The sequence below is a fragment of the Lactuca sativa genome, chromosome 4 (genome assembly GCF_002870075.4).
Source record: "Lactuca sativa cultivar Salinas chromosome 4, Lsat_Salinas_v11, whole genome shotgun sequence".
Taxonomy (NCBI): domain Eukaryota; kingdom Viridiplantae; phylum Streptophyta; class Magnoliopsida; order Asterales; family Asteraceae; genus Lactuca; species Lactuca sativa.
Window position 1 is genome coordinate 45,185,296 of NC_056626.2, and position 25,894 is coordinate 45,211,189.

The 25,894-nt window shown below is 34.1% G+C and overlaps 6 protein-coding genes and 1 non-coding gene across 11 annotated transcripts; 6 read left to right on the forward strand and 1 right to left on the reverse strand.

Moving 5' to 3' along the window:
• Positions 1–3,153: 3,153 nt before the first annotated feature.
• LOC128133189 (transcription factor GTE4-like) lies at positions 3,154–5,221 on the forward strand. Of its 3 annotated transcripts, none has more exons than XM_052770210.1 (3): positions 3,154–3,478; positions 3,634–4,957; positions 5,042–5,221. In XM_052770210.1, exons 2-3 carry the CDS (start codon positions 3,662–3,664, stop codon positions 5,201–5,203), a joined length of 1,458 nt encoding a protein of 485 aa, XP_052626170.1. In that variant the 5' UTR covers positions 3,154–3,478; positions 3,634–3,661; the 3' UTR covers positions 5,204–5,221. The 3 variants fall into 3 exon arrangements, with proteins under 3 accessions (XP_052626170.1, XP_052626169.1, XP_052626171.1); XM_052770209.1 differs by having other exon boundaries at positions 3,155–3,478; positions 3,603–4,957; XM_052770211.1 differs by having other exon boundaries at positions 3,157–3,478; positions 3,685–4,957.
• Positions 5,222–8,404: 3,183 nt separating this feature from the next.
• Positions 8,405–11,075, forward strand: LOC111914683 (transcription factor GTE4). 3 transcript variants are annotated; one of them, XM_023910382.3, is made up of 5 exons: positions 8,405–8,714; positions 8,870–10,193; positions 10,278–10,428; positions 10,646–10,720; positions 10,825–11,075. In XM_023910382.3, exons 2-4 carry the CDS (start codon positions 8,898–8,900, stop codon positions 10,705–10,707), a joined length of 1,509 nt encoding a protein of 502 aa, XP_023766150.1. In that variant the 5' UTR covers positions 8,405–8,714; positions 8,870–8,897; the 3' UTR covers positions 10,708–10,720; positions 10,825–11,075. The 3 variants fall into 3 exon arrangements, with proteins under 3 accessions (XP_023766150.1, XP_023766149.1, XP_023766151.1); XM_023910381.3 differs by having other exon boundaries at positions 8,407–8,714; positions 8,839–10,193; XM_023910383.3 differs by having other exon boundaries at positions 8,416–8,714; positions 8,921–10,193.
• A 1,998-nt stretch (positions 11,076–13,073) lies between these two features.
• LOC111914685 (signaling peptide TAXIMIN 1) lies at positions 13,074–13,626 on the forward strand. The gene is made up of 2 exons (XM_023910384.3): positions 13,074–13,259; positions 13,379–13,626. The coding sequence occupies exons 1-2, from the start codon at positions 13,150–13,152 to the stop codon at positions 13,500–13,502; spliced, it is 234 nt and encodes a 77-aa protein (XP_023766152.1). The 5' UTR covers positions 13,074–13,149; the 3' UTR covers positions 13,503–13,626.
• Positions 13,627–14,761: 1,135 nt separating this feature from the next.
• LOC111914686 (cytochrome P450 CYP72A219) lies at positions 14,762–17,229 on the forward strand. Its single transcript, XM_023910385.3, has 5 exons — positions 14,762–15,191; positions 15,310–15,530; positions 15,635–15,879; positions 15,972–16,335; positions 16,445–17,229. The coding sequence occupies exons 1-5, from the start codon at positions 14,912–14,914 to the stop codon at positions 16,877–16,879; spliced, it is 1,545 nt and encodes a 514-aa protein (XP_023766153.1). The 5' UTR covers positions 14,762–14,911; the 3' UTR covers positions 16,880–17,229.
• A 441-nt stretch (positions 17,230–17,670) lies between these two features.
• On the forward strand, positions 17,671–17,742 carry TRNAG-UCC (transfer RNA glycine (anticodon UCC)). Its single transcript has one exon. It is a non-coding gene; the product is annotated as a tRNA-Gly (tRNA).
• A 54-nt stretch (positions 17,743–17,796) lies between these two features.
• On the forward strand, positions 17,797–19,665 carry LOC111914687 (uncharacterized). The gene is made up of 3 exons (XM_023910388.3): positions 17,797–18,157; positions 18,759–18,898; positions 18,979–19,665. Exons 1-3 carry the CDS (start codon positions 18,034–18,036, stop codon positions 19,528–19,530), a joined length of 816 nt encoding a protein of 271 aa, XP_023766156.1. The 5' UTR covers positions 17,797–18,033; the 3' UTR covers positions 19,531–19,665.
• Positions 19,666–23,819: 4,154 nt separating this feature from the next.
• LOC111914689 (uncharacterized) lies at positions 23,820–25,370 on the reverse strand. Its single transcript, XM_023910390.3, has one exon. It carries the CDS (start codon positions 25,310–25,312, stop codon positions 24,017–24,019), a length of 1,296 nt encoding a protein of 431 aa, XP_023766158.1. The 5' UTR covers positions 25,313–25,370; the 3' UTR covers positions 23,820–24,016.
• Between the last annotated feature and the right edge of the window lie 524 nt (positions 25,371–25,894).

A 25,894-nucleotide genomic window follows, 5' to 3' on the forward strand; every position in this document is an offset into this window, starting at 1 on the left:
TAATGGTTTTGTTTATTTTTGACTTAATATAAAGCCATGAATACACTTACATGAATACGTTTACATAGATACGCTTATATAGATACGCTTACATGAATACACTTACATGAATACGTTTACATAGATATGCTTACATGAATAAGCTTACATAAATACGATTACAATACACGATAACAGAACAGACATAACAAGGTGCTATAGCATGAAACAATTTCAGGATCTAACGCGGCTTGCAATCATTGCAGGGGTCGCGTGTGGTTCCCAAAATCTCTTGACAGGGGAGCGTTTAGCATGGGATCTAGTCATCACATTATGCCTTAACCCTCAATTAAGGCAAAATAGTACAAAAAGTAGTCACTTATTACAAATACTACAGTACTTATACTGTATATACGACAACTACAAAAGGATATAAAACTCCAGTTAATATATTATTTATACCTTTACTATGTGTCATATTCACATAATCGATGAGGTAGATTAGATTTGAATAATAATAGTCGTACAGTCAGGTCTTGGTAGAAGACTACTTTCAAAACAGTCGAGTCTTGGTAGAAGACTACTTTCAAAACAGTTAGGTCTTGGTAGAAGATTACTTTTTATACTATTAGGAAATATGGGATTTTCTAGGGTTTTCAAACGTTTACAATTACTTACAAACATTTTCATACTTATACAAACTTTCTTTCAAAACAATTTCAAGTCTTTCATTACAAGTTTTATAAATCAAAGACACGTTAGTACTTATGAATTCACTAGCTTTTTGGTTGATACTCGCTTTCAAAATAACTTGTATTCTCAGGTCACAAATAGACAAGTATGACGACCAGGTTTTGTGAAGACGGAGCAGTCAAGACTCGTCTTTTATTTTGATTATTCATTATGTTGTTTATTACTATGAAAGAACACACTGTAATTACAATTATACTATTAATGCAATGGATGATGTTGTCGCTTGTTTACTACTTTGCATTGTTGTGATACTTTAAATGACGTCCTCCACTTCGGAACGTTTCCATCGTTCTCGTTTTGGGGTGTGACATGTAATTTATTTTATGTATAATAGATTAGTTTCGATATCATCAAATATGAGGAGATTGTTGAGTAGAACTCTTAGATTTGATGATGTACATTTTTGCACTGCCACTGATGGTCTCAACGTATGTTACGTTGATGGCCTCAGTACGCTACTCGAAGACATCGAACAACGTAAAGAACTTCTTGAGCTACATGACAAATCCTTTATTCTTGATAAGTATCAACTAAAGATATAGTTACCCATGTTAACTGAGGACTCCTTGATCTTAGAGATTGTTTTGACAATTGTACCTAACTTGTATGTTAAGCTAATGTTTTGTTATATATATATATATATATATATATATATATATATATATATATATATATTTGAACCAATGAAAACATGACAACACATCATTTCCACAATACATTACTTGTGAAGAAAGAAATGGACACGTGTCATTTGATTATTGGTTCCGGTAGATGTTGCCATAGTTATTTGTTTTCCATTGAACTCATTTATATATATATATATATATATATATATATATATATATATATATATATATATAGGGAAAAGTGAATATACCCTTAAGAGTATATAAGCTTAGGTACCCGAACACACCATAATACGTCGTTTCGTTTGATAAATTCATTATAATATTCATAAACTTCAATCTTAAGTTGATTTACTTTCAAGATATTCGAAATTTCCGTATAATCTTTCTCTTACATCACATCTTTTTGCCGAACACTTATTAGGCTATATATATTGTAGATGAAAATGAAAATTATGTAAGAGAAAGATAAATGTGTAATTTATAAAAAATCATGGAAGTAAATCAAGTTAGAAGTTAAATTATAAGAACATTAGACAATTAGAATGTATTATATGATACAAAACAACATATTATGGTGAGTTTGGGTACCTAAGGTTATATATATATATATATATATATATATATATATATATATATATATATATATATATATGGTTAACCTTTTGTGTGAAGGTAAGTCAATCCAAGAGTGTTTTCATAATTAGATTTTGTTACGTGATTATCTCTTGTACATACGAAATTAATTCTTGAAGCAGTAAAATTTTAGTTTCAAAGTATTGGATTGTTTTCTTCCTTTATAGCTTGATTGAATCATTACTTAGGACCAACAAAAGATTATCTCTCTACGCTAAAAAAGACGGGTCACGGAATCTTCCCAACATTATTGTTGTCTCTCCTCTCTAACAGCCTTTATGGAGCTATTTTTTTCAAAGAATGAAAGAAGTTTAAGTTTAAGGTAAAAAGAAATAATAATAAACAAGCAAAATTTAAAAAATAAACAAGAAAAGAAGACAAATGGGTAAAATATTCTTTTAATTTACACTTAATAAATTATTTTAAATAAAAATAAAATTTTATCCTATACGGATTAGTCTACCTGATAGAGACTTTGTCTTTTAAATTGAAGGTCCTGATTTCTAATCTGGATATTGACAATTTTACTAATTAACTAATACTAACAATTTTACTAACCAAGTTAATCGACTATAAAAAAACTAACCAAGTTAACTATAAGAAACCACAAAAAAACATATTTGTAAACCGCGTTGAGCGTTTGTGTTATTTCAGTCTTAAAAGTTAAAACAATCCTCCATAATAAATGAAAATAATTTTGGCACATGTCACTCTCTCATTAACTTGGACACATATCAATTTTTGGTATTTTTGTTTAAATGTGTTTTTTCATTTGTCATTTTTTTTTTGTCTTTTCTTAATTAACAATCATATTTACACTTCAATTAATAATTGTCTTAATTGAAAATAACCAATAAATTATAATATTAGTACGCATATAGTATTTGATATGTTTCCTTTTAAATTTAAATTTTAAATCTAAAATTTCAAGTTTAAATAAATTTTTGTTTAAACTTTCATATTTTATTTTTTGTTTTATCAAACTTATATAGTATACGGGTTTTATATGAATAATACTCTGATTTTTTAAAAATTTAATGGTAGATGTATACGGAGAAAGTTGGGTGCTCGTTGATTCACAGATTGAATGTTCGGGGAGTATTTTGGGCAACACATCATTCAAAAGGGTCCAAATCGCCCATCTATTAAAGCTTCGATACTCAGAAATTGACACGCGCCACCATCGCGCGTGGTTAAATTCTTGTGACATTACGCACGATGGCGGTCAGCTTTCATAATCTCGCAAGATCATCCGTTCGTTTATCCAGTCCACGTCATCTTCACAAAACCTCGGCCCTACGATCCGCACCACTCCGACGGGCCACCCTCGACGCCTTCACTCCATTATCGGTGGCGATATCATCCTTCAGGACCTGTCTATGGTCGAAATCTAAGCCAGAGAGAGAGAGAACGAGAGAGAGTAGAGAGAGAAAGAATAAGCGAAGAATCCAATGAGTTAATAAGGGTTCGATCTATTTGAAAAGGTACTTTCTCGGAACCCTAGTGTGTTACTATCACTCTATCAGACTTAATTATGTTTTGTTTGTGTAAAATTATAGAAGCTGTGTGAATATTGGTTTTAATCTTAAAAATTGTATGAAAATCTAGTATTTTGTACATGTTTGTACAATCAAAGCAGATTGAGTCAGGGTTTTTGGATTTCATGTATGAATTCGGAGAAAATTTTCAGTAGAAAGTCCTTCAAAGGTTTGAACAACAAGAAGAAGAAGAATTCAACACCGGCTCACAGTTCAAACCTAGCTTCAGAAGACGCAAACCCTAGCCAGGTATTAGTTATGGGTTCTCGGGTTCCTCCTGGAAACGGGGGAAGTAAGTTTGGATTTCGAAGGCAGGAGAATCGAGTTACTATCCAGCTGACATCTAAATCGAAGCAAGAGATGAGAGAAATTAAGAGGAAGCTTGTTAGTGAGCTTGAACTGGTTAAGCGATTGGTGAAGAAGATTGAGGAGGTAGGGTCGAGGCCTTTGAATCAGTTAAGTATCTCTGTTTTGGAGAACACTCAGGGTACAACTACAAGTGAGAATGTAGAGAAGGAGAAAAGAACTCCAAAAGCAAACCAGTTCTACAGGAAATCAGATTTTCTTCTTGCTAGAGATAGAATCCCTGCAACTGAGAGCCACAAGAAATTAAAACCTAGTGGCAAGAAACAAGGAGGAGTTGATGCTAAGTTTTCAAACAAATTGTTCAAGAGCTGTAGTACTTTGCTTGAGAAATTAATGAAGCACAAACATGGCTGGGTGTTTAATAAACCTGTTGATCCACTTGCCCTTGGCTTACATGATTACTTTGACATCATTAAGCATCCAATGGATTTGGAAACTGTAAAATCACGTCTGGATAAAAACTGGTATAATTCTCCAATGGAGTTTGCAGAAGATGTAAGACTCACATTTCACAATGCTATGACATATAACCCAAAAGGGCAAGATGTTCATGCCATGGCAGAGCTTCTGTTAAATTTTTTTCAAGAAAAATGGAAACTCATAGAAGCAGATTTTATCCGTGAGTCTAAGCTTGCAGTAAATAATGAAATTGTTTTGCCACCTCCACCTCCACCTCCACCTGCTCCAACCATTGATCCTAAACCAAAGCCTATGAATCCTTCTACCATGGGTAGAACTCCTTCTTCAAAGAAACCAAAGGCTAAGGAACTCAACAAAAGGGAAATGACATATGATGAGAAGCAAAAGCTTAGTATGGACCTTCAGAATCTGCCTTCTGAAAAGCTAGATAATGTTGTTCAGATTATCAAGAAACGAAACCCGTCATTGTCTCAAAAAGATGATGAAATTGAAGTGGATATTGATACTTTTGATACTGAAACTCTATGGGAGCTTGATCGGTTCGTTACAAACTACAAGAAAGGTTTAAGCAAGAACAAAAGGAAAGCTGATTTTCCCAATCAAGAAACAATGGAAGTTGAACCAAATGTACAGGAAAACGTGAGTCTTTCACACCATCTTTTTTCCTTTATGTAATGAAATATGCCAAAAGAAAAAAAACATGATTTTTCTTCCTAATTTCAGATTCCACAACCAATTGTTGTTGATGCCTTTAAAGAAGCTGATGAGACAGATGTTCAGATGGAGAAGAAAGTGGAGGAGGAAGTTGCTCAAGGAGACAACAAGTCCAGTAGCTCTAGCAGCTCCAGCAGTGTATCTGGATCCTCTTCTAGTGGTATTAATTAACTATTAACATATGAGAATTAATGGTTTTGTTTATTTTTGACTTAATATAAAGCCATGAATACACTTACATGAATACGTTTACATAGATACGCTTATATAGATACGCTTACATGAATACACTTACATGAATACGTTTACATAGATATGCTTACATGAATAAGCTTACATAAATACGATTACAATACACGATAACAGAACAGACATAACAAGGTGCTATAGCATGAAACAATTTCAGGATCTAACGCGGCTTGCAATCATTGCAGGGGTCGCGTGTGGTTCCCAAAATCTCTTGACAGGGGAGCGTTTAGCATGGGATCTAGTCATCACATTATGCCTTAACCCTCAATTAAGGCAAAATAGTACAAAAAGTAGTCACTTATTACAAATACTACAGTACTTATACTGTATATACGACAACTACAAAAGGATATAAAACTCCAGTTAATATATTATTTATACCTTTACTATGTGTCATATTCACATAATCGATGAGGTAGATTAGATTTGAATAATAATAGTCGTACAGTCAGGTCTTGGTAGAAGACTACTTTCAAAACAGTCGAGTCTTGGTAGAAGACTACTTTCAAAACAGTTAGGTCTTGGTAGAAGATTACTTTTTATACTATTAGGAAATATGGGATTTTCTAGGGTTTTCAAACGTTTACAATTACTTACAAACATTTTCATACTTATACAAACTTTCTTTCAAAACAATTTCAAGTCTTTCATTACAAGTTTTATAAATCAAAGACACGTTAGTACTTATGAATTCACTAGCTTTTTGGTTGATACTCGCTTTCAAAATAACTTGTATTCTCAGGTCACAAATAGACAAGTATGACGACCAGGTTTTGTGAAGACGGAGCAGTCAAGACTCGTCTTTTATTTTGATTATTCATTATGTTGTTTATTACTATGAAAGAACACACTGTAATTACAATTATACTATTAATGCAATGGATGATGTTGTCGCTTGTTTACTACTTTGCATTGTTGTGATACTTTAAATGACGTCCTCCACTTCGGAACGTTTCCATCGTTCTCGTTTTGGGGTGTGACATGTAATTTATTTTATGTATAATAGATTAGTTTCGATATCATCAAATATGAGGAGATTGTTGAGTAGAACTCTTAGATTTGATGATGTACATTTTTGCACTGCCACTGATGGTCTCAACGTATGTTACGTTGATGGCCTCAGTACGCTACTCGAAGACATCGAACAACGTAAAGAACTTCTTGAGCTACATGACAAATCCTTTATTCTTGATAAGTATCAACTAAAGATATAGTTACCCATGTTAACTGAGGACTCCTTGATCTTAGAGATTGTTTTGACAATTGTACCTAACTTGTATGTTAAGCTAATGTTTTGTTATATATATATATATATATATATATATATATATATATATATATATATTTGAACCAATGAAAACATGACAACACATCATTTCCACAATACATTACTTGTGAAGAAAGAAATGGACACGTGTCATTTGATTATTGGTTCCGGTAGATGTTGCCATAGTTATTTGTTTTCCATTGAACTCATTATATATATATATATATATATATATATATATATATATATATATATATATATATAGGGAAAAGTGAATATACCCTTAAGAGTATATAAGCTTAGGTACCCGAACACACCATAATACGTCGTTTCGTTTGATAAATTCATTATAATATTCATAAACTTCAATCTTAAGTTGATTTACTTTCAAGATATTCGAAATTTCCGTATAATCTTTCTCTTACATCACATCTTTTTGCCGAACACTTATTAGGCTATATATATTGTAGATGAAAATGAAAATTATGTAAGAGAAAGATAAATGTGTAATTTATAAAAAATCATGGAAGTAAATCAAGTTAGAAGTTAAATTATAAGAACATTAGACAATTAGAATGTATTATATGATACAAAACAACATATTATGGTGAGTTTGGGTACCTAAGGTTATATATATATATATATATATATATATATATATATATATATATATATATATATATATATATATATATATATATGGTTAACCTTTTGTGTGAAGGTAAGTCAATCCAAGAGTGTTTTCATAATTAGATTTTGTTACGTGATTATCTCTTGTACATACGAAATTAATTCTTGAAGCAGTAAAATTTTAGTTTCAAAGTATTGGATTGTTTTCTTCCTTTATAGCTTGATTGAATCATTACTTAGGACCAACAAAAGATTATCTCTCTACGCTAAAAAAGACGGGTCACGGAATCTTCCCAACATTATTGTTGTCTCTCCTCTCTAACAGCCTTTATGGAGCTATTTTTTTCAAAGAATGAAAGAAGTTTAAGTTTAAGGTAAAAAGAAATAATAATAAACAAGCAAAATTTAAAAAATAAACAAGAAAAGAAGACAAATGGGTAAAATATTCTTTTAATTTACACTTAATAAATTATTTTAAATAAAAATAAAATTTTATCCTATACGGATTAGTCTACCTGATAGAGACTTTGTCTTTTAAATTGAAGGTCCTGATTTCTAATCTGGATATTGACAATTTTACTAATTAACTAATACTAACAATTTTACTAACCAAGTTAATCGACTATAAAAAAACTAACCAAGTTAACTATAAGAAACCACAAAAAAACATATTTGTAAACCGCGTTGAGCGTTTGTGTTATTTCAGTCTTAAAAGTTAAAACAATCCTCCATAATAAATGAAAATAATTTTGGCACATGTCACTCTCTCATTAACTTGGACACATATCAATTTTTGGTATTTTTGTTTAAATGTGTTTTTTCATTTGTCATTTTTTTTTTGTCTTTTCTTAATTAACAATCATATTTACACTTCAATTAATAATTGTCTTAATTGAAAATAACCAATAAATTATAATATTAGTACGCATATAGTATTTGATATGTTTCCTTTTAAATTTAAATTTTAAATCTAAAATTTCAAGTTTAAATAAATTTTTGTTTAAACTTTCATATTTTATTTTTTGTTTTATCAAACTTATATAGTATACGGGTTTTATATGAATAATACTCTGATTTTTTAAAAATTTAATGGTAGATGTATACGGAGAAAGTTGGGTGCTCGTTGATTCACAGATTGAATGTTCGGGGAGTATTTTGGGCAACACATCATTCAAAAGGGTCCAAATCGCCCATCTATTAAAGCTTCGATACTCAGAAATTGACACGCGCCACCATCGCGCGTGGTTAAATTCTTGTGACATTACGCACGATGGCGGTCAGCTTTCATAATCTCGCAAGATCATCCGTTCGTTTATCCAGTCCACGTCATCTTCACAAAACCTCGGCCCTACGATCCGCACCACTCCGACGGGCCACCCTCGACGCCTTCACTCCATTATCGGTGGCGATATCATCCTTCAGGACCTGTCTATGGTCGAAATCTAAGCCAGAGAGAGAGAGAACGAGAGAGAGTAGAGAGAGAAAGAATAAGCGAAGAATCCAATGAGTTAATAAGGGTTCGATCTATTTGAAAAGGTACTTTCTCGGAACCCTAGTGTGTTACTATCACTCTATCAGACTTAATTATGTTTTGTTTGTGTAAAATTATAGAAGCTGTGTGAATATTGGTTTTAATCTTAAAAATTGTATGAAAATCTAGTATTTTGTACATGTTTGTACAATCAAAGCAGATTGAGTCAGGGTTTTTGGATTTCATGTATGAATTCGGAGAAAATTTTCAGTAGAAAGTCCTTCAAAGGTTTGAACAACAAGAAGAAGAAGAATTCAACACCGGCTCACAGTTCAAACCTAGCTTCAGAAGACGCAAACCCTAGCCAGGTATTAGTTATGGGTTCTCGGGTTCCTCCTGGAAACGGGGGAAGTAAGTTTGGATTTCGAAGGCAGGAGAATCGAGTTACTATCCAGCTGACATCTAAATCGAAGCAAGAGATGAGAGAAATTAAGAGGAAGCTTGTTAGTGAGCTTGAACTGGTTAAGCGATTGGTGAAGAAGATTGAGGAGGTAGGGTCGAGGCCTTTGAATCAGTTAAGTATCTCTGTTTTGGAGAACACTCAGGGTACAACTACAAGTGAGAATGTAGAGAAGGAGAAAAGAACTCCAAAAGCAAACCAGTTCTACAGGAAATCAGATTTTCTTCTTGCTAGAGATAGAATCCCTGCAACTGAGAGCCACAAGAAATTAAAACCTAGTGGCAAGAAACAAGGAGGAGTTGATGCTAAGTTTTCAAACAAATTGTTCAAGAGCTGTAGTACTTTGCTTGAGAAATTAATGAAGCACAAACATGGCTGGGTGTTTAATAAACCTGTTGATCCACTTGCCCTTGGCTTACATGATTACTTTGACATCATTAAGCATCCAATGGATTTGGAAACTGTAAAATCACGTCTGGATAAAAACTGGTATAATTCTCCAATGGAGTTTGCAGAAGATGTAAGACTCACATTTCACAATGCTATGACATATAACCCAAAAGGGCAAGATGTTCATGCCATGGCAGAGCTTCTGTTAAATTTTTTTCAAGAAAAATGGAAACTCATAGAAGCAGATTTTATCCGTGAGTCTAAGCTTGCAGTAAATAATGAAATTGTTTTGCCACCTCCACCTCCACCTCCACCTGCTCCAACCATTGATCCTAAACCAAAGCCTATGAATCCTTCTACCATGGGTAGAACTCCTTCTTCAAAGAAACCAAAGGCTAAGGAACTCAACAAAAGGGAAATGACATATGATGAGAAGCAAAAGCTTAGTATGGACCTTCAGAATCTGCCTTCTGAAAAGCTAGATAATGTTGTTCAGATTATCAAGAAACGAAACCCGTCATTGTCTCAAAAAGATGATGAAATTGAAGTGGATATTGATACTTTTGATACTGAAACTCTATGGGAGCTTGATCGGTTCGTTACAAACTACAAGAAAGGTTTAAGCAAGAACAAAAGGAAAGCTGATTTTCCCAATCAAGAAACAATGGAAGTTGAACCAAATGTACAGGAAAACGTGAGTCTTTCACACCATCTTTTTTCCTTTATGTAATGAAATATGCCAAAAGAAAAAAAACATGATTTTTCTTCCTAATTTCAGATTCCACAACCAATTGTTGTTGATGCCTTTAAAGAAGCTGATGAGACAGATGTTCAGATGGAGAAGAAAGTGGAGGAGGAAGTTGCTCAAGGAGACAACAAGTCCAGTAGCTCTAGCAGCTCCAGCAGTGTATCTGGATCCTCTTCTAGTGGTATTAATTAACTATTAACATATGAGAATTAATGGTTTTGTTTATTTTTGACTTAATATAAAGCCAAAAAACCTGGCTTAATGTATTAAGACACTAACCCATTACCTATCTCTCCTTTTTTTCCTCTCATCTCCTCATGTTAAAATTGATTCATATATTCAAAATTGTCTTTTTTTTTTATCTAATGATTTATCTTAATTTTTTTAATTGATTACAGATTCTGATAGTGATAGTTCATCTGGAGCAGGATCTGATGCAGGTCATTCTTCAAAGGCATGATTGCAACAAGAAGGTATTATTTAATTATCTTAATCATGTATATTGTGATTATTTTCATCTCACTCCTGTTTTAAAATGTTCATTCTGCTAATATATTTAAACCCTTTTCTTTTGCAGATTTCTGAAACTGCACCAAGTAGTACTTATTTGTAGAAGATGAAGATGTAACATATGGACCAAATGTACAACTCTTGATGCACAACGTGCAATTCGAATTTAGGTGTTTGTTGTTGTATCTGTAACTGTTAAGTTGTAAACTTATTTTGGCACGTGAAGTATGTAATCAAGACTGAAGTAAGTTTGTAGTGTCTTAGAATTAGTGACAGTTTGTTTCAGGTTGGTTAATTTAACTGTCTGTTTTAAGAGCTTCTGTGTATTGCATAAAAAGCTCACTCAACATCCCCTGAAGGTTGTAAAGTTATTTAGTTTTATTGCAAACTTTGTTAAAATGTCAAAATAACATCTAGTTTTTGTTACAATGAGCAGCTTTAGACTAGTATAGAGTGTTGTTAATTAGTTTGATAAAAGTCTTCAATTAATGACTGAACAAGTGCTTCTTAAAACCCAATTTTTAGAAAACTTGTAAGGGACTAATATTTTATAACAATTATTAACGTGCAAATGTGTAAAGTTAGAAAAGTGTCGATTTCCGAAAGAGAAAAGACGTATGAAATACTTTCTAAAATAAGCTACAACAAAGGGAAGAGCGTGGTGTAAAGCATTATTCCTCTAGCTGTTGTTATTGTGGGAATATGAATACCAAAGAGAACACGAATAAGAAATAATGGATACCGTGTGTGTGTGTGTGTTTTTTTTTTTTTTTTTTTTTTTTTTTTTTTTTTGTGATTAATATTCTTATAACTACAATGGTGTTTTTATGCGGTACACCCAAGTAATTTTTCTATTGCTTGCTTATTTTCAGTTTGTGTATTTTATGATAGTATTTTATATAAATAATCGTCTTAGCATAAAACATACTTTTTAAAGTTATTTTCTTATTGATATAGTTTTTTATCCAAAAATATTATGTTAAAAAATAAAAATAATTCATTATGTGTAAAAAGACAAGTCAATGAAATATAAAAATGTCTTTTTTCAATCATTTTACATGTACAAGTTCAAATTTTCAAAAAAAAAATAACTTTTAAATTTATTATGGTTTGGTATCCAAACACTTAAAAAGAAATTATATTTTAACACCTCATAACATAATAATTTTTAATAAATTGTTTTAAATAAGCAATCCTAAACATCTCCTTCAATATGTTATTGATGTTCTATTTCCAAATTGATTGTTTACATTACTAAATTAATTAAAACAGGAATAATATGAGTCGTATATCTATAAGAGCATGAATACGGCCTTCATAAACTTAGGTCGTAACTATAAAGATTCAACTGACAGCAAAATTTCTATAACATGACTAGATTCTAGTCTCAAATATTTATCGACTGTCTAAATAAAAAAATTAAAAAAAATACATAGAATGATAAAAATGCAAATGACGTGTTTGCTTCTTTGTGGAGAAAAACACATCTTATCTCATTTATTATCTTTTTAGAAATAATAAAAAGTTAACTGAATTATCAAGATAGTCTATCATTGTTATAGATGAAATATGTGAATTTTTTTTTTGAAACAACAAACGAATTAAATGAGAGTGCAATTTATGAAATGACTAGTCATAACCGAGATCACCACTAGAAGTTGTTTTTAAGAAAAAAAATCATGGGGCTCATAAGTGAAAATATATGTTTTACATTCCGAAAGAAAAATCATTTTTTTGAACTTTTTTGTAGTAAAATCTTCAAAGATCATTTTTACAAGAAAAAATAGCTTTATATTGTAAGTTTAATCTTCAAAAAAAAAAAAAAAAAAAAAAAAAAAAAAAACAATATCAAAGAATTTCACATAAGTAATATATGACATTCTTAATTTCTTATATATGATCCGGGAAAATTAATAAAAATACATTTTTTAAACTTTTTTTGTGCTAAAATCCTGAGAATAAAGGCTTAAATAGTCTAAAAGTTTGATTTTTTTTTAGATTTTTTACCTTAAAATGATATAAAAGTGAAGAAACATGATAAAAATATGTCTTATATATGATTACCATTTACCAGTACACAATTTATTTCGCAGCCCATTAAGGTTTTTGGCAGCCAAAAATGACTTTGTCTCGACACGTTTACTAATTTTGTAGATTTTTTCATTTGATTAAATTTTTTATTATTTCTTGAATACTATATGACGGAATTAACTTATTAAAAAAATTGCGAAGAAATATTTGAGTGAGGGACTAATATTGTAATTTACTAAAAGAGAAGCAAAACTACAATACAATAGATTGCGTTGCGTAGCAAATATAAACACCCTTTCGCTTATCCCTTCACCAGCAGAGACCAGATAGTCATACAGAGACAGAGACAGTGCAAGCAAAAATGTGTTGCGGTGATGGCGACTGCAGACCTTTGGGTTTCCTACTCGGTCTCCCCTTTGCTTTCCTTTCCCTTCTTCTATCAATCATCGGCGTCGTCGTCTGGATCGTCGGGTACGTTATAATTACTTACTCATTCTCGAAATCACTTGTCTAATCGTTTGATCCGCTACTTGAAAATTTTAAATTCGAATTGAATCTCAATTTCTGATTATACTGATGAACTGAAACAGATTGTCGTTGACATGCATATGCCCCTGCTGTTTGTGCCTTACGGTGTTAGTTGAAATAGCAATCGAGCTGATTAAGGCTCCGATTCATGTCATGGAATGGTTTACTTCGAAGATTCCTTGTTGAGTTGTAGTTATGAAACCTAACTTTGTGTGTGATTATTCGTGCATAGTGAATTACACTTTTTAGCATCTTCTCAATGTTCTTTTGAATATTTATGATATGGTGATTTGATTACTTTATTACTTTACTCTGTAGCATCATTTGCTTGTGTATCTAGTGTTACATCAATCGATTTATGATCCTGTATGTTTATCTATGTATATGTCGGTCAGCACTTATTTGATTAATTAGGGGGTGTGTGGCTAAGCTTTTTAAAACAATTAATTATTAGGTTCCATATAAAATAACTTATTATTCTGGTAGCAACCTCTAATAAATTGTTTTTTCATAAGGTACTCTTAACTTATAAACTAATAAGCAATAAGTTTTTTTTTTTTTTGCCAAACACCCCCTTAATAGCAATGTTATATGCTTTTAGAACATTATTTAAAACATTTGATCAAAGTGTTGAATATATTGGCAAAATGTAACAAATAACAATGCAATTTTTAATTTTTCTTTCTTATTATAACATTGTACTCTTTTTGTCTTTATTATAACATTTTTCTTTACTTCAACTTATTCTTTTTGATAATCAATACCCATTTTCTCATTCAATACCCATTTTTCTTTACTTCAACTTATAACATTTGGGGATGGGTATTGTATCCACATCCACAATGTATTCAATTCTATATAGTTTAATTGATTGACATCAAACTCTATTTTTTATACAACTTTTTGAATCTATAAAATTCAATTGAACATATTTAGAAAAACATATATAATCCTTTTTGATAATCAATAATCATTTTCTCATTCAACATTTAAATGGGTATTGAACCCAAATCCATTTTATACCAACTTGACAGCGATTATAATTGAGCTTAAAATATTGTATATTTGTATGTCAATTAGTGTGTATACATGTAACTTGAGTTGAAATGTTTTGAATAAGATGAAGGTTGCGAATTAATGACGTTTTGGGGATGTCGTCTCTATCTCATATATCTTCTAGAAGCGATGCCAAGAATGTCCATTATCTAGTACAGAACAATGGTGTCTTCTCCTCTTGTTTTCTTTCACATGTAAATATTGAATGATACAATACATTCGGCAAGATTTTTGTTTTCTATATGATTGTCTACGTTTTTAAAGACATCCAAAACGAAACAAACACCGTTGACCAACATTTATGTTCCCAAGGAGGTGAAATCGCACTTCATCGCAAATTTTAAAGTCCATTATCAATTTAACATGGTTTACAAAGTTGGTTTGTTATTATAAGAAAGTTTAATTCACAACAATGAGATTTCAGCTCCACGAAAATAGTATTTATAAATATTGCTCCCTACCACTCCATATCTTATGAACACTTCCAATCTCTCCCTCTCTCTCTCTCTCTCTCTCTCTCTCTCTCTCATTAGTCCTTAATGGAGACAAGTATGCACTTGTGGCTTACAAGCTCTTTTGGAGTGGCCATGGTGGTTATTGTGGCATGGAGGTTGTTGAAGTGGGTGTGGGTGAAACCAAGGAGGCTTGAGAGGCACCTAAGGCTTCAAGGGATCAAGGGAACCTCCTACAAGTTCTTTTATGGGGATACAAAAGATATGAAACAACTGGTCAAAGAAGCCAACCAAAACCCCATCAGTATCCATGATGATATCATTCCAAGACTCTTGCCCTTTGTTTCTAGGTCAACCAAAACCTATGGTATCAATTGGTTGCTTCCTAAAATTAATTTCCAATCACAAAATAAGCAAAAGTTGGATAACAGGGTAATTAAACTTATATAATCGTTATTGAAATACAATTCTAATTTATTTCACAGGTAATATTTTCTTTGCGTGGTTGGGGCCAAACCCAATAGTGTATGTCCTTGATCCCGGTCTAGCCAAAGATATACTCTCTAGAATCAACGATTTCCAAAAGCTTAGGAAAAAAAATCCCTATATTAAGTTATTATCTCAAGGATTAATTGATTACGATGGAGATAAATGGGTCAAACATCGAAAAATCATCAATCCCGCATTCCATGCGCACAAATTAAAGGTTTATTAATCCTCTTTGACATACATATAACATTCAAATCTTCATCTTTTACATGAAACGATGGATTTCGTTCATCGAAATAATGTTTATAATTTGTTATGTAGTACATGGCTCCAGCTATTCATTTGAGCTGTAGCGAGATGATGGAGAAGTGGCAGAAGTTGTTAGCATGTGAGCATTCATGCGAGCTCGATGTGTTTCCATATCTTCAGACACTAACGAGCGACATAATCTCACGCACGGCATTTGGTAGTAGTTATGAAGAAGGAAGAAGGATATTTGAACTTCAGAAAGAACTTATTACTTTACTATTGGAAATCATACATTCCGTATACATCCCTGGATCTAGGTAAAGCATACATACATATACATTTTAAATCCTTGAGACGTATGAAATATCACACGATCATTGATATGTCATAATCTTCTTAATTCCCTTAGGTTTTTGCCCACTAAAAAGAACAAAAGAGTGAAAGAGATTGATCGACATGTGAAGGCTTCCATAAGAGGTATTATTGAGAAAAGACTGGTGGCAATGGAAGATGGTGAAGTTAGCCATGATGACTTACTAGGCATATTGTTGGAGTCCAATCAAAATGAGATTCAAGGAATGAGCATCGAAGATGTCATAGAAGAATGCAAGCTCTTTTACTTTGCAGGCCAAGAAACCACCTCCAATTTGCTCGTATGGTCCATGATCTTACTAAGCCAACATCCATCATGGCAAGAACAAGCAAGAGACGAAGTTTTTCGTGTCTTTGGACGTGAAAAACCAGATATTGATGGACTAAGTCACCTGAAGATCGTATGGAACTAGCTAATTTCACCTACACAATATATTTCTGGTTGTTGTATATAGCTTTTAAGCTTATGGTTCTGTTTACATTAATGGTTTTGTTGTTGTTTGATCGTAGGTTACTATGATTTTGCATGAAGTTCTAAGGCTATATCCTGCAGTATCGGCATTATACCGATTGGCTAATGAAGAAACTAAGCTAGGAGATATGAGTTTACCGGCTGGAACTGCAATCACAATACCTGTGGCTATGTTGCATCATGACCATGAGATATGGGGTGACGATGCAAATGAGTTCATGCCTGAGAGGTTCTCTGAAGGTGTCTCAAAGGCAACTAAGGGACGAATGTCGTATTTCCCATTTGGTTGGGGACCTCGTATATGCATCGGCCAAAACTTTGCTTCGATGGAAGCCAAAATAGCATTAGCGATGATTCTGCAACATTTCACTTTTGTGCTTTCACTGTCTTATTCACATGCTCCTCATTCGGTCCTTACTGTACAACCCCAGTTTGGAGCTCACTTGATTATAAACAGGGTTGATCATTATTAAGCGAATATGTATTTTCTTTGTAATATGATTCTTTATATATCGGTTTGATCAATGATATATAATGGATGTCATTAAAGTGAACATATAGGGGTTTAATAAGATGGTTGGGAGTATATGTTTAGGGCATATACAATGCAAGTTGTATAAGAGTTTAATAAGATAGTGACTAGGATTGAATGAGTTTTTAATGGAACGTGGGTGATGATATCGAGTAAAGTTGAATGAAACAATTGAATAATCATTCAACTCTTCTATAAGATTCAATAGAAAGAATAAAATGACGATTATGATTAAATACATGTTTAACGGGTTGTCGGTGGTAAAATTAATTTTGAATAGGTATTTAATGTATGATGTAACAATTGATTGAACTTTATAAAGTATAATGGATTATGAATACTCTTAAGACATAGATGGTTAAAGTTTGGGAAGTGATATTTCCACTTAATAATTTGATCCATCCACATGAGGTATAACATCTTTGCAGCTATCATACAAGTTGGTAAAACATACATTTAAATCAATTTATCAAGTGAAAATATGACTTTTAGTCAAAGTCATATTAAACAATTTGATACTCTTAAAAGATTGCCGGTTAAAGTTTTGTCCAAAATTATGACTAAATAATCAATAGTTAAACGCAGCAAGTCAAGGACAAACTTGAAAACCTTAAAAAGGTTATAAATACAAGAGTTTGAATTGTGGACCATGACACAATAGGACTTGGGATAAAGTAAAAAAAGATATACATAGCAATAGTTATAGCATTTAAAAATTATTTGAAACAAGTTGCGTTTGTAGTCCAACGGTTAGGATAATTGCCTTCCAAGCAATAGACCCGGGTTCGACTCCCGGCAAACGCATTTTTGAATTATTTATTTTCTTTTTGGATTTTAGGTTAAAAGGGTCTTGTCGTCATTCTTGTGTATTTTACCGCTCAACCGATCGTCGTCACTGCTCGCTACTCTCAAACCCCCCAATTCTCTGCATCCACGATTGGATTTTTTATTGTTAGCGCAGGCATATTTTCAAACATCTCTGCCCAAGGATTTCGATTGGGGTTTTGGTCGGGGAAGCGAACATATTCAAGAGACTGAACCTGAAGAATCCCACCTACTTCTCGATCAATTTTCCGTTCAAATTTTTTCAATACAATGAATGAAGGAGGGGAGGGGAAGTCTGTCGATTTTGCTGGAGATCAACAGCCGCAGCCGACCACTGATGTTCCTCAATCCACGCTGCCTCTAGTGATGCAAGCCAATCCCCAAACCCTTTCAGGTATGTACAGTGATGTATTTATCAGAGTCATCGACTTTGGCTATCTTTTATTCCTCTTGAAATTGATCATCTTTATAATATAAACCAACTTAGGGCCTTCAACAGCTCTCAGTCTTAGGTTATCATATGCAATAGAGTAATGAGGCACTTATGGAAGATTATTTGAATTGATCGCAATCCTTAAGGTTTAAAAGATGAGAATGGTTTTACTAAGTAGGTTTTAGATATGATGCTTGTTTTTCTCCCACTTTTCTTCTAATATGCAAGTTTGCACTTCTTGGAAATGCTACAAGCTTGTACATGGTAAATGTTAGTTAACATATGATAAAGGGAATGAAGACAAACTGGCTTTCAAGTTCACTAGTTAGATTCTTGATTATCTACAGTTCGCCTTGAGACAATAAATCAGAGTAATTGTAACTCAATCTTTTCAGAACGAAGGCTTTTATCTTAAGCCATATCATCAAATTATCGAAAATGTTTTCCCTTCTATATGACTTTTAAAATTTAAACCATCTGTTCTGCATGATGCCTTTTTTTCACACACTTCTACTTCTATTCAAATCCATTCATTTGGTTAAAGTTTGTTCCAAAATCCCAGAGAAAAACACTAGAGTTGATGCTGTGTGGCAGCAGATGAACAAAGGAATTTCTAAAGAGAAGCTGAATTCCATTATAAAGAAGTCTCCCTCAAATTCAAAAGGAACTTCATCTAAACCTTCTTCAAAAACATCTTCTTCCGTAAGTCTTCTCATAAATTTTACATAAATAAACATTTTCAACTCAACATATTACATATTCAATCATTCGTTTTTCATTAGAGTTGGATGACAGTTCTTGGACTTGGTCCAAAAAAGACTTCACCTCTACAGCCCACACCAAAGTCAAAGCCAGATGATAAACAAGACGGTGTTAGTCAAGACACCATGAAACTTGCAGCTGCCGCCCTTTCTGCCGCCAGGGATGCCGCCAACATGGCCAATGTTTCAGGAAGAGGCAAAATCGAGGTGAGAGAAATGAGAGACTTTGCAGGGGAAGCCATTGAAGTAAAGAAGTTTGTTGATGCAAACACAAAAGAAGCATCAGAAAAAGAAAAAGGGAGTAGTGCACCTTCTGCAGTAGATTCGATTCTTGAACAAATTAGAAAGAAACCAAAACTAAGTGTTCTTGATAAGACCAAAAAAGATTGGGGTGAATTTAAGGAAGAAAACCGGTTGGATGAAGAGCTTGAAACTTATAAAAAGAGTGGAAATAAGTATTTGGATAAAGTCTCTTTCTTGCAACGTGCAGATTATCGTGAGTTTGAGAGGGAAAGAGATGCAAGATTAGCTGTGCAGGCTAAAAGGAAGACTGATATGCGAGAAGATGACTAATAAATACCAATATTTTATAAAATGTTTTATTGTTTCATCTTTGTTTTTAGAGATTTTGTAACATGAGAGCGGATATTGTTTGATAATTTTCATCTATGCATGAGATGCGCACAAACTAGTGCATTTGGTATTTAACTGTTGTGCATTTGATATGTAATGTTGTATACATAATTGAGTGCATCTCATATATACTTTGGTTCATGTTATGCAAAAGTTTGTGCATCTCATCTAGAATCATGTGTATGTTATTTATTAGTTATGCATAAGCTTGTGTATTTTCATGTACAAGCATCTGCATCTCATGCATAATCTAGTACAACTTATGTATGTTTTTAAACTTAATTATATGGGATATTGACTACATTGACCAATTCTTTGTTTACTATTAACAAAATAGACCAACTAGTTTAATAATTTGAAAAATGACCACTGAATCTGTAATTTTAAAGAGAAAAAATATGAATTCGACAAACTAGGTTTGGATCAATTTTCCGTTCAAATTTATTCAATATTATAATGAATGAAGGAGGGCATGGCATGTCTATCAATTTTCCCCAAACCCTTCCAGATACGTACAGTGATTTATTTGTCAAAATCATTGAATTTTGCTATCTTTTATTCCTCTTGAACTTATCATCTTTATAAGTATTACATAGTCGGAATTACAGGAATTAGCAATGGATTTCACTCTCTTTACTAATATAGGAAATGTACTTTAGTTTCTTACATATAATAGCAATGTAATTTCATTTCTCTACTCATAATAGCAATGTAATTTAATTTTCTTACCAATAATAGCAACATACGTGGCTTTTTGTTTATTAATAATAGAAAAACATTTATAATTCCTTACATTTCTTTAAAGATCCAGACATATTTAGCATTCCGTACATTTCTTCAAAGATTCAGACATTGTTAAGAAAATACACAATTTATCATTCACGGGTTATTGCTTAGCACAACACTCTTGACGTACCTAGTATATATAAAGAAAACAATGTTACTCATTTAAATCATTGTCCCTTTTTAATAACTTTGCAGTATTTCTATCTATTATTTTGGAGATTTATAATTCTTCCGTTTTATTGGATGGAATTTCAACGAATTGGATCTATAAGAACCCCCAAGTCCTAGCTTTTCAATAAAAAATGAATCATTTAGAGCTCAAAATCATGGTTGTCAAAATCGCGATCCTGATCGTAGGATTGTATGATGTTTTAAAAACGTTCTTATGAGATTATGGATTTGGTAGAACAAGACGAAGAAAAAAATATTGTACGATTATTTCCATGTGATTTAAACTCATTTCTCCCATATTGATAACAACAATCCCTTGACTAAATCCTTATTTATGAATAAGACCTTAAACTTTGTTTTAATGCCACATTTTACTACAATCTCACCTTGGCATTCAAACTAAGTATTCAAAATTAAACAAAAAATGTAAAATATGAACTTTTTTTAATGAACAGACACCTTGAATACCCAAACAGTATCCAACCAAACCTTTCGAGTCATCAAACCAAACACCATGAAGTTTACCAACTTCACCTTGATCTCTACCAAACCTCTCGCCATCCAAACACACCCCGTACAACCCTATGTACTCCTGCTTTGGCAAATGCTACCCTGACCCGCATGTGATCCACCATCTAATAAAGACTAAAGTGCATAAGTGGTCCTTGTGGTTTGCTCAAAATTGTCACTTTGGTCTAAAAACGTTTTGACTAGACCAAAGGTCCAAAGTTTTCATTTTGTTGCGAGTTTGATCCAATTTGATTTAAAATGTTTTAGAATGTCGATTTTGCCCTTACTTTTTTGCTTTTCAGTTTTTCTTTATATATTTATGTAACACCCATAAAATTTATGTCAAATTTAAAACATTCTAATCCATTCAAAAACCAGTAAGTTATTACAACTTGTTTTCAAAATAGTTTAAACATCAGAGTATCCCCAAAACCAAATCATGAAATATGAGGAGCGGTACGATCACGCCTTTGCTTTGCCACAATCTCCTGATGTACCTGAAACAATAAACTGAAACTGTAAGCCCGAAAGCTTAGTGAGTTCCCCCAAAATACACATACACACATAACCATACACGTACAACAATGAACAACATATTATGGGCCCAATCAACCATCCAGTTGGAATACCCATGGCCCTCAACCTTCGGGTTGGAATGCCACATACTATGAGTCCAATCATCCTAGCAGGATGGAATACTCTCGGCCCACAACCATCGGGTTGGAATGCACCGGGCACCTACACATACAACAACTACTATGGGTCCGATCATCCCTCATGATGGAATACCCCAAGCCCTCAACCATCGGGTTGGAATGTCAACCTACTATGAGTCCAATCATCCTACCGGGATGGAATACTCCTGGCCCACAACCATCGGGTTGGAATGCCCTACCTACTATGAGTCCAATCATCCTACCGGGATGGAATACTCCTGGCTCACAACCATCGGATTGGAATGCCCACACACTAACAAACATGTGCACCTATCAGATAATCACATAACAGTCTGCAGAAACAACATACTAGGCCCTATCATCCTACCGAGATGGAATACCCTCTACTACTGCTCAAACATGTGCACATATAACAGGTAATCTCCTACCAGCATTTAGACAGTCAGACCAACTATAGGTCACTAAGCATAGCCACATCCAATCTACCAAGATTCCGACCTAAACAATCAATACTAACACATAATCATCCTTTCTACCAAAATATCAACTAACATATCACAGCAGTAACTATCTCAAATAACAATCAAAGGGCCGGCCTTGGTGCCTTAGACCCTTGGGTATAGTAAGGATAACTCACCTTGAAACTGCCGAACCGAACCACGAAAGCATAATCCCGAAGCACTGCCCCAGACTCCAACACCCATAGCCATCAATGATCCGTTGACATAAATATCCAAATTACCATAATACCCTTGAAGGTCAAACAGGTCAAAGTCAAAGTCCTGGCCAAAGTCAACCTTCCTGATTGACCCTACTCGCCGAGTCAACCCATTGACTCGTAGAGTTCTTAAACTCAGAAGAATCTCATATCACGACTCGACTCGCCGAGTCACCCCATGACCCGTCGAGTCCATCAATCTCCGAGTCCTATCCTGTCCAACTCACTGAGTCACCACTCAACTCACTGATCCGAGTCTTAACCAGAAGAGGTTGGGGGGTTCTGCACTATAACTTGTCGAGTCCAAGAACAGACTCGCTAAATTCACGACAATCTTCATCAGACTCGCCGAGTTGTTCATCCAACTCGTCGAGTCCATGCCCATCATCATATGACTTGTCGAGTCAACCCATGCGACTCGCCGAGTCTCTTCAGTCCTTCATCCATACAGTCACTTCATGCAGAGGCTTCATACTGTAGATTCATCCTCCTAGGGCATGACTCTCACGTAAAACTACCAACTTTACGTGAGTACAAGGTGTTATTGGCCCAAAACAAGCTAGGGCTAGGGTTTAAGGAAAGAATGCTTCACAACCAAACCAAGGGATGATGCTTTATGATTTCCTGGACCAAGGCAAGTCTAGATCTGAAGTTGCAACCTCAGATCTAGACCCATAACTCGAAATGGATCTTAAACATACTAAAATGGCCCCAAATCCATCCATAAGTTAATCTAGAAAGGAAGGGATCAAGGTAACAACTTGTTACCTCAAAAATGTGCCCAAACTGAAGTAGATTTTGGATCTATACGAGTCCCTTGATGCTATACACTTGATCTACAAGCCTCATTTGCTAGAATCTCCTTCCAAAGCTTCCAAGCTCGCTCCAAAGGCTCACACACGATTTTAGGGTTTTCTGACTCTCAAGGGGTAACTAGGAGGCTGGGGTGAGGACTTATTTACTTTGGTTCATGGTATGCAAAAGTTTGTGCATCTCATCTAGAATCATGTGTATGTTATTTAGTAATTAGTAGTTAGTGTATCTCGTGAATAACCTTGTGAATGTTATGGATAAGCTTGTGTATTTCATGTGCAAGCATCTCCCTAACAAAATCATTAAAATCATTGTCAATTTTCTCAATCTCCTTAATTACATTATCCCAAGTTAATTCTTAATTAATTAATTGCTTTGATTGTGATTCATATATCTTTTATTTGAAAATTGATCAATAGTAAGAAATAAGATATATTTTCTACTGTATTTTGTTGTTAAAATATTGAATTTCGGATTAATAAAATATTACACAAAATAAAAGAACTTTGGATGAACTTTAGATCAATGCAATTTGAATGCACTTGTTGTGCCAATTTGGGGAAGCATAAAACTATAATTAACATTTCTCCCATATTTACAACAATGACCCCTGGACTAAATCCTTATTTATGAATAAGATCCTAAACTTTGTTTTAATGCCACATTTTACTACAGCACTAATCAACATTCCAATTGATTTTATTTTTCTAATAATAATAACTCGTCACGATTCAAATCTCCACAATGAAAACTACTTGACAAGACCCAAACTGATGATTCCCCAAGAAGTATGTGGCCATGACCTCTCCTTTGCCTTACTCAACAACACCCTACCCCAAGAAACCCACCCTTCCCATGAGATCCTCTTGTCCCATGGACACCCCCATTCCAGCAATAGACTCAAACCCTTTTCAGCCTCTCTCTCCCCTTCCTCGAACCTCCCTCTGCTCAAATAAAACTGACTCAGCAACACATGAGGCTCACCTACAAACGGGTTCTTCTCGATACACTTCAACAACATCTCTTCACCCTTCTCCTTCTTCGACCCTTCGTCGTTAACAGCCTCCCAATACAAGTCTCGTGCCACTATCTGCTCACTTGGATCAAGAATCTTGGTGCATCTCTCGAAAACAGGTGGTATTACCAGCTCTATATCTTCGTCTCTGTTATCAGCTACAATCCCATTAACATGCCCATCTGCTCTTCTCCTTTCCTCTGCGTACATCTCTTCTTCTCTTACCAACAAAGTGTAAATAGCTGCCATTTTCGATATCAGGTTCATCCACAGTCCTGGCTTCCCATTTCCGGGCCATAAGGTGTAGAAATTGCTGTTACCAATGAACTCCAGCCGACCATCGGTGTTGTCGTACAATGCATCCTGATAACCATAGTATTGATCACCGAAATCAGCTATGGTCATCAGAAGGAAAACGGCGACCACCCTTCTTGGAACAACCACTGGTTCGCCAGTTCTGATATGCTTCACCTTGATTCCGGTGGCTGGAACGATCGTCTGCAGCTTCTTCCTCCACCGTTCTTCTCTGTTCCAACAACCGTTGTCCTTGACGTCTCTCAAAGACTGTTCAGAAGCTTGGAGATGCTCCCGGAGCTCCGAATCAGTGTAGCGAAACACAAGATCATCATGAATGAGAGGGTGGCGAGGTACAACGCAAAACAAGTGAATGAAACGCTCAGCGACGGGACCAACATGGTTCCGAACAGTTTCCCGGTCGGTGACGGGGTCGAAGATTGCAAGGTCATGATAGGAGTTGGAGTAAACGGAATGAAAAAGGCCAAAAAGACAAACGGAATCTGGTGCATTCCAGAGCTTGAGGATCCGGTAGACATGGTAGAGGTGATCAAGAAAGGTTCCTAGCCGGTGCCAGCACTCACCAGCGCCAGCGGAGCGTAAGATGGCCAAGAGGGCTGGCAGTTTGGTGTCCACTGACTCGGGTTTGTCACGGAGGAAAGGACGAGCTGACTCAATGAGATCTTGAAGATGCTGATCATCGTGGTGATCAAGAGAGACTGGAGTTGAAGAGGGCATGTTTGCGGTTGCTTGAGAAGATAAGAATGGAAAAGATATGCATATGATGATGGATGAAGAGTAGATGAGACCATATATTTATATACACGTATATACATAGCTAGTGTCAATTTGGTAAGAATTAATTAGTACGTGTCACGGAGCCTTTGTTCGTAGGACACTTGGGTTGTCAAATCGCACCCCACTCGGATTTGGAGTTTTCATTTGTGATTTGTGTAGAATCATATCAAAGACGAGTAGACGACGACAAAGTGTGAAATTGTAATCAAAACTCAAGAGTTGGTGTACGTAAACTTTTTGCCTTTGGTACGATGTCTACTCCCTTTCTAGTTTCTAGACAAGAATTGATGGTACCATGACGTAAAGTTTTATGAGTGGTTATTTTCGTTCGCTGTATCTTTTTTTTTTTTTTTCGCTCTTTTTAAAGGACTCATAATCTCATATATGATAATGGTAAACCAAGAAAATGATAAAATTCAATGAATCTAATCCTCTTAGATAATAAGGCGGATCATCGTTAATGTGTGTCTATAATTTGTTAAGCAATACATAAAAAGTGGAGTTGATCATCAATTCCTTCTT

What these genes read in the sequence shown, in the direction of transcription:
- LOC111914689 (XM_023910390.3), bottom strand. Translation starts at nt 25,312, where the DNA reads ATGCCCTCTTCAACTCCAGTCTCTCTTGATCACCACGATGATCAGCAT.
- LOC111914683 (XM_023910382.3), top strand. Translation starts at nt 8,898, where the DNA reads ATGAATTCGGAGAAAATTTTCAGTAGAAAGTCCTTCAAAGGTTTGAAC. An exon ending in AACCAAATGTACAGGAAAAC is followed by an intron (nt 10,194 to 10,277) that starts GTGAGTCTTTCA and finishes TCCTAATTTCAG; the next exon opens with ATTCCACAACCAATTGTTGT. An exon ending in ATCTGGATCCTCTTCTAGTG is followed by an intron (nt 10,429 to 10,645) that starts GTATTAATTAAC and finishes AATTGATTACAG; the next exon opens with ATTCTGATAGTGATAGTTCA.
- LOC111914685 (XM_023910384.3), top strand. Translation starts at nt 13,150, where the DNA reads ATGTGTTGCGGTGATGGCGACTGCAGACCTTTGGGTTTCCTACTCGGT. An exon ending in GTCGTCGTCTGGATCGTCGG is followed by an intron (nt 13,260 to 13,378) that starts GTACGTTATAAT and finishes GAACTGAAACAG; the next exon opens with ATTGTCGTTGACATGCATAT.
- LOC111914687 (XM_023910388.3), top strand. Translation starts at nt 18,034, where the DNA reads ATGAATGAAGGAGGGGAGGGGAAGTCTGTCGATTTTGCTGGAGATCAA. An exon ending in CAATCCCCAAACCCTTTCAG is followed by an intron (nt 18,158 to 18,758) that starts GTATGTACAGTG and finishes CCAAAATCCCAG; the next exon opens with AGAAAAACACTAGAGTTGAT. An exon ending in CTTCAAAAACATCTTCTTCC is followed by an intron (nt 18,899 to 18,978) that starts GTAAGTCTTCTC and finishes GTTTTTCATTAG; the next exon opens with AGTTGGATGACAGTTCTTGG.
- LOC111914686 (XM_023910385.3), top strand. Translation starts at nt 14,912, where the DNA reads ATGGAGACAAGTATGCACTTGTGGCTTACAAGCTCTTTTGGAGTGGCC. An exon ending in GTATACATCCCTGGATCTAG is followed by an intron (nt 15,880 to 15,971) that starts GTAAAGCATACA and finishes TAATTCCCTTAG; the next exon opens with GTTTTTGCCCACTAAAAAGA. An exon ending in GACTAAGTCACCTGAAGATC is followed by an intron (nt 16,336 to 16,444) that starts GTATGGAACTAG and finishes GTTTGATCGTAG; the next exon opens with GTTACTATGATTTTGCATGA.
- LOC128133189 (XM_052770210.1), top strand. Translation starts at nt 3,662, where the DNA reads ATGAATTCGGAGAAAATTTTCAGTAGAAAGTCCTTCAAAGGTTTGAAC. An exon ending in AACCAAATGTACAGGAAAAC is followed by an intron (nt 4,958 to 5,041) that starts GTGAGTCTTTCA and finishes TCCTAATTTCAG; the next exon opens with ATTCCACAACCAATTGTTGT.